This window comes from Chaetodon trifascialis, chromosome 23, assembly GCF_039877785.1.
Source record: "Chaetodon trifascialis isolate fChaTrf1 chromosome 23, fChaTrf1.hap1, whole genome shotgun sequence".
Classification (NCBI taxonomy): domain Eukaryota; kingdom Metazoa; phylum Chordata; class Actinopteri; order Chaetodontiformes; family Chaetodontidae; genus Chaetodon; species Chaetodon trifascialis.
In genome coordinates this window covers 11,893,968-11,912,253 of record NC_092078.1, presented here as the reverse complement: position 1 = coordinate 11,912,253, position 18,286 = coordinate 11,893,968, and the positions used below count along the sequence as shown (strand labels likewise).

The window sequence follows — 18,286 nt, the reverse complement described above, 5'->3', positions numbered from 1 at the left end:
CTCCTCGTCTTGCTTTTTCTCTCTGTCTCTCTTGCTCTCTGTGTCCAATCTTGTCTGGTGTCAGACCACCAGATTTGGCAATGCAGATAGAGAGAAAAACGAGGACGAAATGAGGCAATGAGAGAAGGGGAAGACAGGATTCTATCACTCTTTTATTCCCCCCGCCCACCGCCACCCCCCCTCTCTTGGGTACTGATAATTACTCGTTTCTGTGTCACCAGCTTGAACAAAGCACTCCCTTGTCTCTTTCACTTTCTCCCTGCATCTGTGTGTATGTGCGTGCCTTTGCAGGGTTTAACCATAATTAGACGCGCAGACAGACAGACACACACGCACACACACACACTTGGCATGTTGGGTGACAGCACAATGCCAGCGTGTCTGCAAACACAGGGAGAGTAACAAGAGCAGGGCCCCCGCTTTTTCCGTCATAACCAATTCAATCAATCAAGCTATGTGTGCCGCACTTTATATTCATGAACATACATTGTGTCTTTGAGAATTTTGGCGAATATCATTTCACGTGTCCATGGTGTGTACGTCACCGCCGCAGAGGTGCACGTTTGCGAGCGCATATGACAACAGCCGCGTAAATACAGTTAATAATGCATAATGCATCGCGTTTGAGAGTATCAAAGATGCATGCATTTGTGAATGCGTCCGGGTCTTCCATGTATATTTTAGTGAGTTTGCTTTGCCATTTCTTTCTCTGCCAGCGTTGCAAAAACAAGTGGAGAGGTGATTCATGATCTCATAAGGGAGGGAGAGGTGGTGGGGCACAGGAGATAGAGGGGGGGAGAGAAATACAAGATGAGGGCAAATGGAGAGGTGGCACGGAAAAAGGAAGAGAGGAGGGAAGAAGGGAGGAGCAGAGGCAGCTGGAAGAGGAGAGGAGGAGTGACCTTGGATGCTAAATAATGGCACACGGTTATAGCTGTGGCTAATAGAGACATAGTACAGTGACTGTGAAGAGGAGAGGGGCTAGGAGGTCAGATAGAGCCCGGTGAGAATTGCAGACGGATTTGCGGCCAGCAGATCTGATAGGCTGGGGAAATACAGGGTGGTAAAAGAGACTAAGAGAGACAAAAGGGAGATGTGCAGAGGGAATGAACATGACTAAAAATGTAAGTCAAATAGTGGAAAAGGTGCAGAGAAAGAGGTCGGACATGGAAAAAGAAAAAAAAAAAAAAAAAAGGTGTGCACCGCTGCAGATTTCAGTGCAGGGAAAGAAAGGATGGATGATTTCAAAGCAATTTCAAAAGGGCAAAGGATACGGAGAGATAAGAGCGAGGGACTGATCACCGAAAAAGAAAGAAATCTGTTCATAAAGGACGGATGGAGAAAGAATAAGCAGGATAGACTGAGGGAGGCGAGATCGAAAAAGAGCTGAAAAGAAGGCTGGAGGGAAGGATGCAGGATAGAGTGAATATAAGAAAGGGTATTGAATGGCAGGATTAGAAAAATGATTCAAGGATTCACTCAAGGTGTGTGCACAGTATGTGGTGAGTCATGGTCACACAATGGAAGTGAAACGCTTGCCGCTGTGTCCCAGTTTATCGTACAAAAGGCAAATGCAGAACACAGTCACTTGTTTTATGTTAATCCACATATCTACACACATTTATTTGGTGCAGTATAATTCACAGTGCAGCCATACATCAGGAAGTAGAAAGGGAATCAGCACAAGTATTGCTTGTGTAAGACTTTGCCAATACAGGCTCTTGTTCAGCACTGAATCCGATAAAGCATGCAACAGTATATGGGCAATATTAATCAAACTGAGGCACTGAGCGACGTGGGAAAAGAGGAGGGGGAGGACATAAGAAACCAGCACACGTTGACATGGCAGTGAATCAAAGTAAGAGGGAAACCATTTAAATATAACCTTTGTTACAGAGAACCGGTCCCTCAGCCGAGTACACGGCTCCCCACAGTGATGGTCAAATCTCCCCAACTCTGCCATCAATTATACACAGACAGGCCCTGGATGAACCGACGCCACTGTAATATTTCTCAGGGAGTTTTATAAGCCAATAATGTGACCAAGGCTTTTTATTCAGAAACAGAGGCATCGGTGCTTCTTGCATATTTCATGTGGGAGATATGATTGAACACCTCCCCTTTGTCTTTACCAGTGGACCTCACAGGGGCAATTCACAGTCCCTTGGTGTGGCTCACTGCCCAGTCTGCCTTACTCTTTACTGTTAGAGCTTACTCAAAACCTTAAATGTGCTATTTTCTTTCACAATTTAAGTCATTTTAGTTGCTCACAGGTTGTAGGCCATGCAGTACAGTGCAGTTCATGAAGCACACCTGGTTCCCTGAGTCACTCCAGTGCCGAGAATGAGTCAACTGGTGGATTTGGGACGGTGTTAAGCAAATCTATAGCGACCTAATGACCACTGGATAAGGCTGAACAGAAAGCCCCACATCTGTGTTCAGATTATACAGAGATTTGGAAAGTCGCACAGTGCTTTGTGATTCCTTATCAAATCATACTGAGCTTCTGCTGGTTTTTAGGCGTTTGCAGGTATTTGTGGGCCAGCGCTTGATATTCATATCACTCCAGGAGATTTGCTAAGGTGGTGTAACTGCGTTTGCAACATGTTGTTCTTTGCAAAAAAAATCGCTTTTAATCCTAAATTGCCTGTGGAACAGTTGATATTTTAAGCGTTTGCTCAGAAAATTTCAATTTTGTTCACTTGAAAGCCTTGATAAGGCGGCGGAAATCAGTGATCAATATTTCTACATAGCAGTAACCAAATCCATGAGTACGCTCCAGCTTACCTTCAGCAGGCTCCTTCTTTTGTTTCCCAGCTAATTCAGCATTATTCTAGACACCTGATCGCATAATTTCTTCAGCAATTAGACTGATTGTATTTGTAAAACTTGCCTAACTAACTACATCACACCCAATTCAGAACTAGAAGAAGATGAAAAACACGTAGGCTGAAGTGTAGCCGTCCTTGGTCTCGTCATACTGAACACACTTTAAAACGGACTAAGGTTAGTGGCCTCCTGCAGTGGCTCCCCCGGTGTCTGAGTCACACTAGAAGGCATTTATAGGATGTAGCTCAAGTCAGAAGGGAGCTGGAACGGTTAGCAACAGACAATACAAATAAGCCCTTTGATGTAGTGCGAAAAGGGAGAGAAAAAGAGGGGCTTGTACAAACAGAATGCAGGCGAGCAAAAAAGAGAAATCACTGACAAAATATTCATGGTGGGAGCACAAAAATACACAACCGAACACTTGCCCACACAACAGGGTTGGACAGCAGAGGGCAAAGTCATACCCATCAGCGACAGACACTTGAGCTGTGCTGCAGTCTCCCACACACACACTTTAACTTGGTGTGTCACATTCACAAACCCACCGACATACAAATACACAGATTCTTTATTGTACTGTGTCTCAAATACAAACATGAACACAGGCTGAGACAAGCACACATGTAACTTACATAAAGCCTGTTCCCCTCCATTCTCATCACCACCTCTTGTCCCCCTCCCTCTGTGTCTCCATCGTTCACCCCGCCTCTGTTTGTTAGCTCTAACGACCGTTCCAACACTTAAAATAAGGACACATAAGCACTTCTCTCTATTATCCCACGCAGGCACTCACCCGTTACATACACTCGCACATCTGCAGTCAAAATACAACACAACACACCCTCACTTGTGGTGCCAATGCGCGGATATATTCGTTTCCTATCGACTCTAATCAACGCCACGAAATGTGCCGGCTTTACTGTAATCCTCGCCCTGACCGTTAAACCTAAAATGGCCTCTTTTTTTAAATGCGAGGTCCCACAAAATGGCTTGACGTTTGCTTCTCGCAGGGATTGAAGAAGGAGTGCGCGTGCACACACAGACAGAGTTCTCTTTTCATGTTCCCTGGGCGTGCTCTCCATCAATAGCCTCATTTTCCCCTCGCTCCCCCTACTGCAGTATCCACTCCCGCACTTCTTCTCGCCGTCCTTTCTCCCCTCCTTTCCTCTGCTTCTTTCTGATATTTAACCCATTCTCCGTGGTTCCACAATAGTCAGAATATTCAGGCTTGGCTTCGAGTTACTGCAGATATTTTACATTTCACCACACATCCTGTGCACTGCATGCTAATTGACCTCCTCTTTTTTCTTTTGTGCCTCTTTAGAATTCTACCATCGACCAGTGACCGTTTCCTGTTGAAGAACTTGGTTTCCGGTGTGGACTATAACCTGTGCGTGCTGGCCATTTTTGATGACACAATCACGTCTCTAGCAGCAACAAAGGTCCTGGGCTGCGCCACGTTCTCCACCAAGGATGTTTACCCAGCATGCCGCTCTCTCCAGGCCCACTTCCTAGGCGGGACGCTCACCATATTGGTTGGTGGTGTGGTCGTCGTCACCCTGCTCGTGTTCACTGTGGCGCTCATGGTTCGCCACCGTGTTTGCAATCATGGCGACCACATAATATGTCACAACGGTAACACTGAGGCAGGAGGCGGGGCCTGCTGTCTGAGCGGAGGTGTAGGGGGCGGGGACAAAGGGGGAAACAGTAGCGGGTGCTACCAATCAAATGGTTCTGGGGACATGATGATGGTGGTCCTGCCCAACGGTCTGCCTTCCAAGAGAGGAGGGGAGAGGGACAAGGAAAAGGACAAGGACAAGGAAAAGGAGAAGGAAGCGGCTGATTCTGCTTCTTCTCTGCCCCCAAAACTCCCTCCAAAGCCCAGGCCAAAGCCTAAAGTCAACCTGGAGCAGTTTCTTTCAGCTGGGGGAGTGGTTTCCACGACGACAGGGGCAGGAAGTGAGATGGCATTGGTGGTGAGGCAAAGGAAGCTAGAGAAGGCGCCGCCATACAGCCTTGACAGTGACAGAACTCCCCTCTACTACTCCCCTTCCCCTCCATCCACCCTGCCCCGTCAGTCACACTCCAGGGACCACCCAAAACCCCGTCTGGAGCGAGAACTGACCAATCGTGCCAGTTTCTCTCTGGCTGCACCCCTGAGGGACTCAGACATGTTGGACTGGAGAGTCACTGCACGAGGCAGAGACAAATGGAACTCCTCACAGGCTTATCAGAGACCTGTGTGTCCTCTAAGCCCTGCTCACGGGACCGTTAGCAAACGGCGTCACTCACTGGACATGGGCTCTTCTGTTGCCCTAGCGACTGACGCTGCAGCGACTGTTGCCAAGCGCTATGGCGCCGTCAGTTATGCCAAGCGGCTGAGCGTCATCTGGACGAGGCGGAGCCAGTCACTTCACGGAATGCTGGTGCAGTGCGCCTCGACAACGAGCACAACATCCTCGACGAACAGCGACGAAGCAGAAAACGCCGGGGGCTTTGGGGCACACTGCGAGTTCCAGCGGGGGTACATCCACGCTTACAACACCACCAACTCCAACTCCAACACTGGGATCCCTGCTGGGAAAGCAAGCAGTGTAAAAGACAAGGGGAAGGAAAAGGGGAAGGAGGGAAGGAGTGCCGAAGAATTGGAGGAAAGCGTTGTGTAGGAGGAAGTGGAACGGCATAAAAAAGACGGACAAAGGGTTCTGTGAGAGGACAGTTTGAATGGGATCTTGATTTGAGGAGCGCAAAGAGGTGGAGTCAGGGGAAAAGTGGAGGGTGCAGGAAAGGGAAGATGAAGTGATTGCAGATGAGGAAAGCAAAGGTTGAGAGTTCAGAGGAACGGAGAGGAGTAAAATTGACTTGAGTCTCACTTGTGCAGCTCCTTGGGAGAAGTCAAGAAAAATGGAGAAGTGGGAGAAGGGGGTACCTGGAAGTGAGGTGAAGATTTTTAAGAGGCTCTTTATTGCTGACCTGAAGAATGAGGGTGGAAAAATAAGTGGGGAGAGAGATGCGAGGCGAGAACCGGCAGAGTGGGAGGAACATAACGGGTGACAGTTTTAAAGTGGTCTTTAAATACTCAAGGCTGAGCTCAAGCTGCACCAGTAAAAAGTGACTGATACAAGGTAGAAAAGAAAGTAGGAGCACAAAAACAAAACTCAGAAAAATCAAGACAAACAGAGTGACAGTTGTACAACAAAGTGAGTGATATATATAGTCACAGAGGGAGAGACTTAATCAAACAGGAGAACATCAATAGAGCAACAGAACGCAGGATATATAGCACAGAGCGAGATGGCGTGAGCTCAGCGTGGATCTCAGTAAAGCCCATACACTGATAGAACCAGACTCTTGCTAACACTTCAACCCTCCGGGGCCTCAGCCCCCGCCACAACACAAGGGTTTACACTGGATCAAAAAGCACAACTGGTAATTCTGACAAAAACAATACAGAAGCAAAGATTCGGATGACATACCCCTGCTTTGTTATCTCGCTTTTTTTGACTCTAACACTGACGGCCATTTTGAAACTTCTTTCCAAAACACAATGAATGTGACTTTTGTGTGCCCTCTGTGGCTGGACAATGATTTTGGCTTGGTCTGACTGCGGATTATGGGAGCATAAATACAGAGCCGGGTGCATTGGACACGATCGATCGATATGAGCTGGAAAGAGCGAGTGGAGCACAGACATTATTAAAAGACAGACACTGGGATTACAATGGAGTCGATATGGATTACAAAATGGAGGAGACAGAGGTTTATGATGGAACATGTGCGCCTGCGCATTTCTGAAAGACTGTATTGGATGCGGGATGATAATGGACCAAACAAATGAATAATGCTAATGGGTGCATAAGTGTGCATGCAGGGACGGATCAGGGACAGGATGTGTGTGTGTCAGCCTGTGTGTGTTTGTGTGCGCACATGAATGTTTGTGAGGGGCAATTCAGTCAACCAGACTCCTTTGTGTTTCATAAGGTTTAGCGCTTTCTGGACATGCTGTGAACGGAATAAATCTCAAAAATCCAGATTAGCGGTGGTGTTTAAGTCCACCCAAAGCGAAGAAAGAGCAAAAGTTTCCACTAAAACCAGAATAAATCACTATTTCCATGGTCAGAAAGCGATAACCGATGAGCAGGGATCGTTTTTTTGTGACTTCAGACTTTGTGCCACATGGATTCAGTTTCAATCCAAACAGTGAATGTTTTCAGAAAGGAAGCAGTTATAAAAAAAAAAAAAATGACAGAACCACTATGGGAGCCACTGACGATATAAACTCTTCACTGGAAGACAAAACAACTGATCCACTGGCACAGACCGCAGAGACTCTTAAAAACATCTATCAAAGAGAAAAAAACAAAAAGAGAAAACTTGAAAGTACATATATATAGTATATATATATATATATATATATAAAATGATGTTACTTGTCGCACCATGTGTTTCTGTTTTTCAAGGTTTTCTGGGGAATGAAGCTAGGATCAAATACAAAACATAAAATGTGTGATTTTTTGTTTTAGACAAAGAATCATCCAGATTAGAACAGAAAAATGTTGATCATAACTAGGCAGAAAAACAAGGTTCAAAACAGTATCGAAAAAGCACACACAGCACAGAACACACAAACTGGCGAGCTCACACACCCCAAAGACAAACACACGCAGACAGATGCCTATAAAACAGAGCCAATTACATTAATGACTTTTCACAATTACTGTTGTTTCCTTTCTGTTTTTATTTCATTTTGCCAAAGTCAGTATTGTTCTCTGGACTTGATATAAATAATAAAAATTACATGTATGAACGGAGACAAACTCATTAACACAAGGAAGCGAGTCGTGCGTCATGTATGTGTGCATGTGTGTTTCCAGATGTGTTGGCAGATGTGCTTTGCATAAAGGCACATAATGTATGTGAGACAAGAACTCACAGCTGTACACGGAGTGCATTCACCAGAGCCTCAGACAATTAAGATTTAAATCAGCAATATTTGTAATTTAGGAAATAAGACTGATACAGATGGAAAAAGCAACAGAACACAGGATATATGATATATAAGGATATATAATTTGAATGTGGAGAGAAATGTGAGGATGACTCAGTCTTGATGAAAATGTTTGGAGCTCAAGGCAAACTCAAAGAAGCTCGTTCTGCAAAATGAAGTTGTTTACTTGCCAGTCAGTCAAGTTGATTAGGAGGTGAGGGTGAAGGCAACCCTTCGTGAGGTAATTAAAAACGGCAGAGAAGACAGAGAGAAGCTGGGGTGAGAAAACGGTGCATAAAAGAGAAGCAAACTGAGGGAAAGAGGTGGATCAATAGTTCCAGGACCAGATGGAAATGCACTTAAAAAAAGATACGAGTAAACAAAAGACTTAACAGAACAGATTTGATATGACACACAAAATGGGAAAGAGCTGAAGTGATAAACAGAGGAGAACTAAAAGCTGTCAGACGGAAGGATCATGGCTCTGACGCTTTGTTGTTATCAACCAGCTGCTGCTTTCAGTCTAACGTGAAACATCACAAGACCTTCTCACTGCTACCTGCAACCAAGTTCAACACTAATTTAGCACAAAAGAGAAGATGTGAGCTGGCAGCAATCTGCAACTGAACGCAGACGGATGAGCGCAGGGCAACGGTAGCATGAACGAGCGATCCATTCATCCTTTCATTTATCCGTGTGCTTTATCAGGGTCGTGGTGGCAGCAGGTGAGAGTGTCGTCAAGGCCACCTTCTCCCAAGCCACATCATCGAGCTCTTACCGGAGGATCCCAAAGGATTCCCGGGCTGGATGGGAAGTGTAATCCCACCAGCATGTTGTGGCTTTGTGTCTGGTTCTCATCCCAGTGGATGCACCCAGAGTACCCCCACAGGAAGGCATCTGTGAGCCAGGAAGCGAGGCAGTGATGCCGCATAGCGCCGCAAACTGGGCTGTTGATTCTCAGTTGGATCAGCAGCGGCGATGCTTTCACAGTATAGACTAATTAGATTTTGAAAAGTAGTGCTTATGGAAAATAAAGCCTCACATCTGTGAACAGAGGCACAGAAAGGCAGACAGATGGAAAGGGGTGAAGAAAAGTTTATTTTTCCACCCCTCATCCACCTCTCCTTACATGCTTTCGTTTTCCATCAAGCCCATCGCCCAAGATGGAGCGCGTCAAAGATGTAGAGAGTGTGAGGGGAGGGGGTGAGAAGGCTGACACACCTACAGATGCACAGTGATGATAGCGAGAGGGAGAAGGGGGGGGGGGGCACCGTGTTTAGCTTTCAGTGTGTGTGTTTGTGTGCGAGCCTTATATATTATATTCATTGCCGAACGTGCATGTGTTTTAGTGTGTGGTGTACTTTAGCATATACAAGATCCATTAACCACAAGAGAATCAAATGAGACTGGGTAACTGGTGTGTGTGTGTGTGTGTGTGTGTGTGTGTGTGTGTTGGTCGTGTGAAAAGGGTTAACATGTTGTCTTCCCTCTGGCGCTTTAGACACCAGACGCTACCTGAGTGGTATACTATTTGATTCCATCAACACTGACATCAGAGGAAATAAAGAGGGAGAGAAGGAGTGCATGTGTGTGTGTGTGTGTGTGTGTGTGTGTGTGTGTGTGTGTGTGTGTGTGTGTGTCTGGACATCAGGTTAGAGGGCAATTTGATTTTAAACTCATAAGTGGCCACTTTACAAGCAGCACTGAGTCTTTGCTACAGTCACCTTTGAGAAATAGAGTCAATGTGTGTGAATGTGTGTGTGTTTGTGTGCGCGCCTATGTGTGACGGGCGAGAACAACATAGCGCAAAACACCACCCCTCCCTCTGCTTTCCTTGCCAAAGGCAAAAGCTTGGCCCAATTTGACTAATTAAAAAAAAAAAAAAATGCTGAGTAATGTGCAGACACACACGTTCACACAGTTTCACCTTTTAACACATGCGTACACAAATGTGCATTTATATGCACTGCAAGATAACCTTGTGGCAGTGGTGTTTGGGTGTTTCTGCATGCTCATGTGGCGTGTGTGTGTGTATGTGTGTATGTGTGTATGTGTGTGTGTCTTGAAAGGCCATGCCTGCCTGTAGCCAAACTTCCTCTGACATTTGCAGTTATGATCAAGGTATGATGCATTTCCCTGCAGTGTGCTGAGTAACTGCTGACTCAGCACGCATCAGGACTCAGCGCCTCCTGTACTAGAAACCAGTCGGACCAGTCCTGCAATACGCTGAGCGCCATGACAGCGGCAGAGCAGAGATCAGTCTGACCAGCTGCATGGACACTAGTCTGAAATCATTAGTTGAACCGTTTTGGTAAAGTCCTTGAAGCAGTGCATCACACTCGACTCGGCTCGAAGAGATAATCCCAGCGTTCCTTTAAAACATGACTCAGCTTTCTATAAGTGGGCCGAGGCACAAAACTGATTTAATAAGTGCAGACATTGTAACTTACAGGGACACAATGAGAAGGGAGACTGTGGTAACGTTGTCACAGCGAGAGTCAGACAGCGATTAACAGGCGCACACACCACAGCGTTAAGAAGACGACGCAGTTTACGCTCTGGTGAACGCTCTCACGTCCCACAAACATAAAGATGGAAATAAGACTTGTATGTTTTTGAACATGTGGGCGTTTCGCTTAAATAAAAAGCAGCAGTAGGAGTCACATGGTGCTTCATATCTAATTGGTTGCTTTAACAGAAATTGTCAGTAAGATTTATTGAAAACGAGGTGTGACGGAGTGAGATAGCTATTGTTAAACCCACAGTAACAGGTCGGATTTAAAACAAGCAAATTGTTTCACCGAGTGGCTAAAAATAAGCGTGAGCGAAAATGAAATTCCTTCACCTGAAAGTTCAGGTGTGAGCAGACTGATCCTTGACTCTTTCAGCGTCTGAGGGTGTCGTCTGCATGAGAGCGCCGTGCACATCTGTGCCATTTCATTCTGCCACTTTGAAATTCAGCGGGAAACCTTCGACTTCGCCTGCGTGCCAACATGCCATTTTTAACCGCGCTGTTCTCTGCAGCCCCCCTGTATGAGCTAATGAGCCATCATGCACCTCTATTGCTGAATATTCAAAATGATGACAGTAATGTAGCGCCGTTTTGACAGGACGCTTCAAATTGAACACCTATTTTGAACATTAAATGTATGGAATCCATGACCACCCAGACACTAATCACTGTCGGTCTAGTGTTTCATTATTATTATTTTTTTGGTTTGCAATTATGGTTAACAAGGCTCGGGGGAAATGAGGCTTGAATGATGACGAGAGATTGTCAGGAGAGCTAATGATGAAGGTTGATGACTGCATAATGCTCATATTGAGCATGTATTATGTCAATGTGGGAGATATTAGCTGGAACCCAAAGGGAAATTAATCTACTAATTCAAAGCATCCAGAGCCTTTCACCTGCACGGTTCAGACCGGCAAACGCCACATCGCAGCACTTCATCATATGCTGTCACTAACTCTTGAACTCCGCACGGCGGCAACTCCTCAACAACTCAGCACGGCGTGGAGAAGATGAGAGAGACGCGGAGAGTCAGGAAAGAGGATTGAAAGATGAGGAGATAGAAGTCGAGAGATAGCAGACAAGAGGTAAAAAGATTGATTGGATGTAGAGGAGCAAAGAGAGGAGATCGATGGAGGAAGTGAGGAGGAGAGCTGGAGCACTGCAGCAGAAGAGGGGAGGAAAATAATTATTGGCATGATCTAAATACACAATACAAAGAACCAGCTTCTTTTCTTTACCTACTTTTTTTTTTGAGCACCACAACTGCTGACAGATACAGGACAGGAAGCAAGTGTGCAATTTGTGCAAAACTGATACCCTCAAATTAGGCTACTAGCAGTCACAGACGCCGACGGCCTCAGCTACAGTGCATCTAATTACTCAAGGTAGGAGTTTGTGTGATGACATGCTACACAGAGCTCCTTTCAAAGGGAACAGATATGGCAAAGGATGGCAGAGAAAGAGATGACGGAGGATGCACAGATGGAGGACAAAGCAGAAGAGGCACCGTTCAAAGGGGAGAATGAAATGATAGAAGACTCTGAGCCTTCATGCATGGGCTCCTCTCACTGTCTCTCCACAATCTTTAATTTAGCCCTCTATCTAATTTGCTCTCTCCTTCACCTCCACTGCCTCCTCATTCAGTTCTTTGTTCGCTGCGTTCGCTCCTAATCTCCACTTCTCTCTGACCCGCCTGCTCTCGTGCGCGCCTTTGCCCGCGCCGCTCATCACTTTGCCAGTCCGCTCTAGCTGTCTTTCACTGATTTTGTTCTGCTCTCCTGACTGTAAGAAAATATTCTTTGCCTCTCTGTGCCACCCTCCCTTCAAGAATATTAACCTTCCGCTCTTAGGCCTTGATTCATTTCCTCCCTCATTTCTCTCCAGTTTCAACACGTCTCTCGCGGTCACTTTTGGCCGCCACGTCAGTGCCGCCCTCACCTGCCTCCTCACGCGTTTTAATATTCCTCTCTCCACCTTTACCATTTCACCCAAATACATTTTGGCATTTCATCTCTGCACCTCTGTCCTTGTCCCTCTCCATTTCATTCTTTTCGTTCCTTTGCTGGTCGCAGTTATTTGGCTTGACCGTGTACACCAGCACATGCGCGCGGTGGTAAATGTGAGGCGATGCTTCAATTTTCTCCAAGATTAGAAAACTTCAACGTGCATTCAAAGCTCCGATTTTGATGCAAAAATCTTTCTTTTGCATGCTTGCTGAAAAACAATGAGATCTCTTTGGTTCTACCTCAGCCTTCAGCATATTATTCAGCTGCTAAGTCAGAACATTTTATTGAAAAGCAGTGCTCGCTTGTCTTCCTTTCTACCACCTCACTTTCCTACACTCCCTCCTTATTTTCTCCTTCTATCTATTCTTTTGCTGGATGCTTTTATCCAGTGCGCCCAGCAGGAACAGGGGCCCTCTGGCGTGTATTAGTGTCACCTTACCCTTGTAACCTAGCTATTGAGCCGCACAAGAATTGGCACAGCTGACCATGGCAGAGCTGGTAAACGTTTAACCAGCTGAGCTGAGATCTGCTTTTCACACAGCTGAAAGGACGGGCTCAGTGGGAGCTGTGAAGTGGTCTAACATTAAAGGTATACAGCTTGTATTTGTTAGTGGTCACAAAGCTTTAAGCCTCATTAAATCACTAATTCACCAAACCAACACACGCAAACTCAATTTATAGTATCACCTTATCACAAGACGGCAGCTATTTACAGCAGAAACACACAAATGAAATTAGCAATTTCTGCTGTTTGTCTTGGCTTTATTAGAGCTTTTCCACTTGGAATAAACAAGTGTATCTTTAACATTTGTGCCAAAATATAGGCCACAAAATGTAATAAAGTGCTTCATATTAAATGGTGCCTGCTTTAATTGCAGGGTAGTTTTTGGCACGCTTCGCCATCCTAACCTTGATTCCCGTACTGCCGGAGTCTAAAGATGTGATCACCGCTGGTAGGTCAGCACTGAACGGAGATGTGTGTGCAATTATGGATTCAAAGAGCTCTTAATGTGACTGCCTCCTGAAGTAAACGCCTGACAGCCGGCAGATGTGTCAAACTCAAACCAGTTCTTTTGAATTTCCACGCTGGTTTGTTACTCCACTGCTCAGGCTTGAAGGTTTAAAATATTCATGATCTAAACACAGGTTGTTGTTTTCTTTGTCCTTTCCTTCCATAATTTGTCAGTTCCACTCTCTTGCGTGCGTCTTGTCACGCCTCCTCATCCTGTGACTCTCTGGCCCTCTCGGTCGCTCCGTCCATATCGCAGCTGATCCAATATCTGTGCCACTTCTCATTTTGCTCCTGACCACTCGCTCCCGATGGTTTCCTCTCGTTCCCTCAATCTCTTTCACCTCTGCCAACTTCCCTCGTTTAACTCGTGTCTCCTGCTGCAACTGGGGGAGCACATCGCCTCGCTGACAGCTTCTCTTAAAAAGCTTGAGCAAGCTTCGTTCCCTCCTTCTCCGCGATGTCTTCTCTGCTCACCCCTCCACCTCTCCGTCACTCATGTTTCTTTTACTCTTCCTGTTTCCTTTCAGCACGCTCCCACTTTGTTTCGCCTTACTTATTTTATTCCTGACATCTCTTCCTTCCCCATATTTTGTCCTAGATGTGATTTTGCCCTTTCCCTCCTTTTTCTAACTTCACTGCAGGGCCTCTCCTCTTCATCATTACCTCTCTGAGCGTCCCACCCACTGCCCATCATTTCTTCACTTTTCCCCCGGAACAAGGAATGAAACGGGAGCTTCCTGCCCTCATCACTCCTCATTCTCTCTTCCTTCCCTCCATGTGGCGATGCCTCCACCTACTCCTCCGACTCATCATCCCTGCGGGCTCCCTTCAGACTCCTGATCAGAAGGAGGGAGGGAAATTTTGTAACTCCTCTCATCTTGTGACGTTCCCTGGCTTCTTTTCTGAGAGGGTGACTGAATGGAGATCTTGGTGTGTGTGTGTGTGTGTGTGTGTGTGTGTGTGTGTGTGTGTGTGTGTGTGTGTGTGTGTGTGCATGGTGTGTGAGAGACAGATACAGTGGGGTTTCATCTTTCAGGCTATTTTCTAGAGAGCAAATAATAAGAAAAGGGAGTGAGAAAAGAGAGCGAAAGAGGAGAAACTGTAATGACTTGATGGAATTTTTAGCCCCTCTGCATTTCCGCTGTTTGTCTCTAATACGATTTCCATAAAAAGGCTTATCCGTTTAACATTGCTTGTTAAATTACTTCTACAAACATGCGTGCTCACTCTAAGCTCTGCTAATAAATAGAATTCTATACAAGTAGCTTACATTTGCCTTTTGTGGGCGCTCAATTAGGGAGGCTACTACCCCACAAATCCACCCCCATCTCTGAATGAGCACTATTTCCAGACACTAAAAACCTAGGAGAGTTGTATGTAAATTTCCCAAATACCTACGCCCAATTAGTCATACTAACAGCCATACATATGTTTCAATGAATCTCTCAATGCTAAAATACTATTACACTCTATAATTCAGCTGCAAATGTAACAGCAAATATGATCCACAATTTATAGTTTCGGATTGCAACTGCGGCCCACCCAGACATCCAGTGGAGACATTGGCTGTTTCTAACATTGATCCTTTAGCTGTTCAGTTGACAGCACCGTCCAGTACAAAATATAACTTTGCTCTTTATCTAACAATGCTTAAAGGCCAAATACTGTGGGACATTATTACTATGAAATATTCAGAGTGTTTTGCTGCCGGTGGATGTTTGGGACCTTGGTGCATTGTTTTCCTCAGCGCTGCTAAATGCGCCGTGCTTTTCTTCACTGTGTTGAAAGTTTGGTTTGGTTTGGAAGAGACAATGAGGTTTTATGGACGTGTAGGGCACATGACTACTCGAGCCAAATGAAGGAAAGGATCCCATAAGGTATGTTGCTTATTGGTGCAAAAACCAAGAAGTAAATAGATCTGAAATAAAGCCCAACTGTTATCTGAATCTGCAGGAAGACGGTGTAATTGATTCAATTAATAGTGCAAGACGTCTGGGTTGTAGTCTGGCAAACAAACTATACAGACAGACACCGCAGTAAAGCAACTTTGCAGATGTTTGGGGAAAACTTGTCATGAAAAGCAAATGCATTTTTGTCATAACCCTTCCCTTCAAAAGAAAAAAAATATATCTTTTGGGGTCTTATCGGCTGACACAATAGGCTGTCATTCACATCTCTCCAGCTGAGGGCTGTATATACAATATCTGCAGCTATGTGGGTTGCTTATTGTCATCTGTTGCATCTTAAGCCGAAGCTTAGCTTGTGGTTGTTCAAGATCAAAGCGCTGTCAAACATCCGCAGCACTGAGACTACAAGGGGAACAGTGAAGCTTTAACAATGTCCCATTGCTTGCCAGCATCAGCTCAAAGATAGCGGAGAAGATGTATTATTTCCATGAAAAATTCAGAGTTTAACTGCATACAGAGATGTCAGACCTTGGCACATTGCTCAGCACAGCTCATAGCACTCCTTTCAAAGAAATACACCACTTGCTGCAATAAAACAGTTTGCAATAGGAGGGAAATTACGATGCAACTTGGAACTTTTTTGGTTTGTCCTTCACGCAGTGAAAAAAACAATGAGGTCTCCTGCTGTCACTGAAGAAAAACATAAACCAAATATTGGCTTTAAGCTTCTGCAGCTACGGAGAAAAGTTACAATAAAACAAAGAGGTAAATAAAACTGTTTGATGCTGCACTTCCTCCTCCTGATAGACTGAAATCTAACAAGTCATTGATCACTATTTGAGCGCACACCAAAGGCATTCAAAAACAATTTTCAGATGGCTGGTTTTATTTGGGAGTAAACGACAACTTGTCAGCGATGACTCGGCGCAAGTCACGGAGCAAAGAAATAATGAATCATAAAGTCATTTTTTTGCGATCTTACGCATTCTCATTATCAACAGTATAATTACAAGCACCCAGACTTTAGGTCAGTCACCTAAACGAACAATAATGGATTAGTCTCTAAAATGTATGCAAGGTTCAACAGAGGTGAGGTTTAATCAGCGTCGTATTGTGTACCATCACTTCACAGATGTCACCGCTTCTTCCAATCGACACCACGGCGCGTCGCCTCTGGTGAAGGCAGCTCCCACTTTTTGAAGAGCAAAGACTTCTCTTGTTAGTGATTTTATTTTTAACTTTAGCACCAAACAGTTGGCGGATATTTACCCGAAACATCTCAAAGGCTCAGATTTCAAATGGGTGACACCAGAGGGAATCAAACCCTTGAACAAAGCGGTGTTTGCGCTACCTAAGGAACAACAAAGGAACTTCAAGATTAATGCCACCCCGGTTGCTCTCCATCGTCATAAAAAGGCAGCAACACTGCCTTTGCCACCTACACACACTCCAGTCAAGTTGCATTTGTCAGCAAAGCGCGAGTGTTTCACCGAAAAGCGAGATGCAACCCATGTCACTCGCTCGTGGGTTTACTGCTTGTAATCTCATAATTAATAGTGCAATCCACAAACTGCAGTGAACTGCGGGTCATTAAGCACCTTCAGGGTGTTTCGTACTACAAAGGACAGCAGCAAGGTCCACACACACTTCACCTTGCGAGCGCTGCTATACGCCTACAAAACCGCTGACCCTGTCCATTCTGTGTCCTCTGAGTTTGGTCCTGCTGGATCTGAACGCTGACATCACTGAGTGTGAATATTACTGAACCTTCTAACTACACAAGTGGCTGCTCAGAGGTGGATGTGCTGCACAAGCGTACAATCATTCAGAGGTGTGTACAAGCACACACAGATATATGGACGCATGGTGAGATACAAATCAAGAGGTGCAACATGCACGATATGGCTCAGACACAAGCTCAACCACGCACATGCACGAGCACACTTGGTGGTTAAAGTAAGTAAACAAGATTTACAGTATAGAGCACCTTTCAGGAGCAGCATGTCACAAAGAGCTTTGCAAAAGAAATCAGCCATAAATAGAGGAATTATAAAAAAAAACAAAAACACAAATCCAGAAAAAATTGATAATTTGTACATTTAATAACAATAATGGAGAGCAATCGAGGGACAGAATAATGCTGAGGTTTAGAAACTGAAAGAAGAATTAAAAGAACAAAACCAAAATAAATAACACCTGCAGAATGCAGCTGAAAGAAAAAGCCAGTGAATGACAGAACAATAAACAGAGAGCAGGAAGAGCAGCGAGAAACAGCAGGGTGACGCTTTAATTGTGCAGGCTTTTATCTGCACGCGCGCAGTCACCATTATGGTAGTTCAAGTGTATTTTAAATAGAATACACCCCAACAGTATCGCCAACACAGCGCTGCACACCGCCCAAATATCACCGCTTGACCAATTTCATTACACAGTCCACCACTATGCTGGGACGCTCATTGTAGTCTTAGAAGTCCTGACTGAACATAATTTTCCCCTTAAAGAGCCTCAAAGGGACGAACAAAAAGAGAAAATTTGTACTGAGGAACTTCGAGCGTGTCTATTAATATCTTCTCTGAAACTTTGCAGGCCACACTCGCTGTGTGGTCTGTGTGGTCAGAAAATGGTCTGTTAGGCGCTATCTCACCTGTTATCATCCTACATCAGGACATCTTCACAAGAAAAAGCCAAATGTTTGCTGAGAAATGTCAAACTTAGTGGATTTGAATGGCAGCAAATGAAAGTCAGACTGTTGTGGTTGCAAAAGGTGTGCTGGTGACATTCAGGGACTAATTGCATTTAATGAACATGAGCTGAAGGTCATAATATTCGTAATACTGCGGCACAGTTTCCTGTGTGCAGCACAGTAATTGATGCAAGTAATATTAAGTTCTTTGTTCAAGCTTCCTCGATAAAATAAGATCAAGAAGTGGTCCCAAGTGTAGTCTGGTAATACATTTCTTATTCCATACGACTACTCCTCCAGATGAGAGATGTAAAAGAGAGCAACGCAGGCACTAAGACAGCAAAGAG

General features: G+C 45.0%; 2 protein-coding genes across 2 annotated transcripts in view; one reads left to right on the top strand and one right to left on the bottom strand.

Annotated features, from left to right (window-relative positions):
- LOC139351093 (leucine-rich repeat and fibronectin type-III domain-containing protein 4-like) overlaps positions 1-7,170 on the top strand; it is a 38,793-nt gene extending 31,623 nt beyond the window's left edge. Inside the window, exon 8 of the mRNA XM_070992771.1 lies at positions 4,154-7,170. Coding sequence (XP_070848872.1) covers positions 4,154-5,495 — 1,342 coding nt within the window. The 3' untranslated portion in view covers positions 5,496-7,170. The remainder of the gene's footprint in view (positions 1-4,153) is intronic.
- LOC139351094 (pyruvate carboxylase, mitochondrial-like) overlaps positions 1-18,286 on the bottom strand; it is a 251,754-nt gene that overhangs the window by 101,327 nt on the left and 132,141 nt on the right. The gene's annotated exons all lie outside the window — the stretch shown is intronic.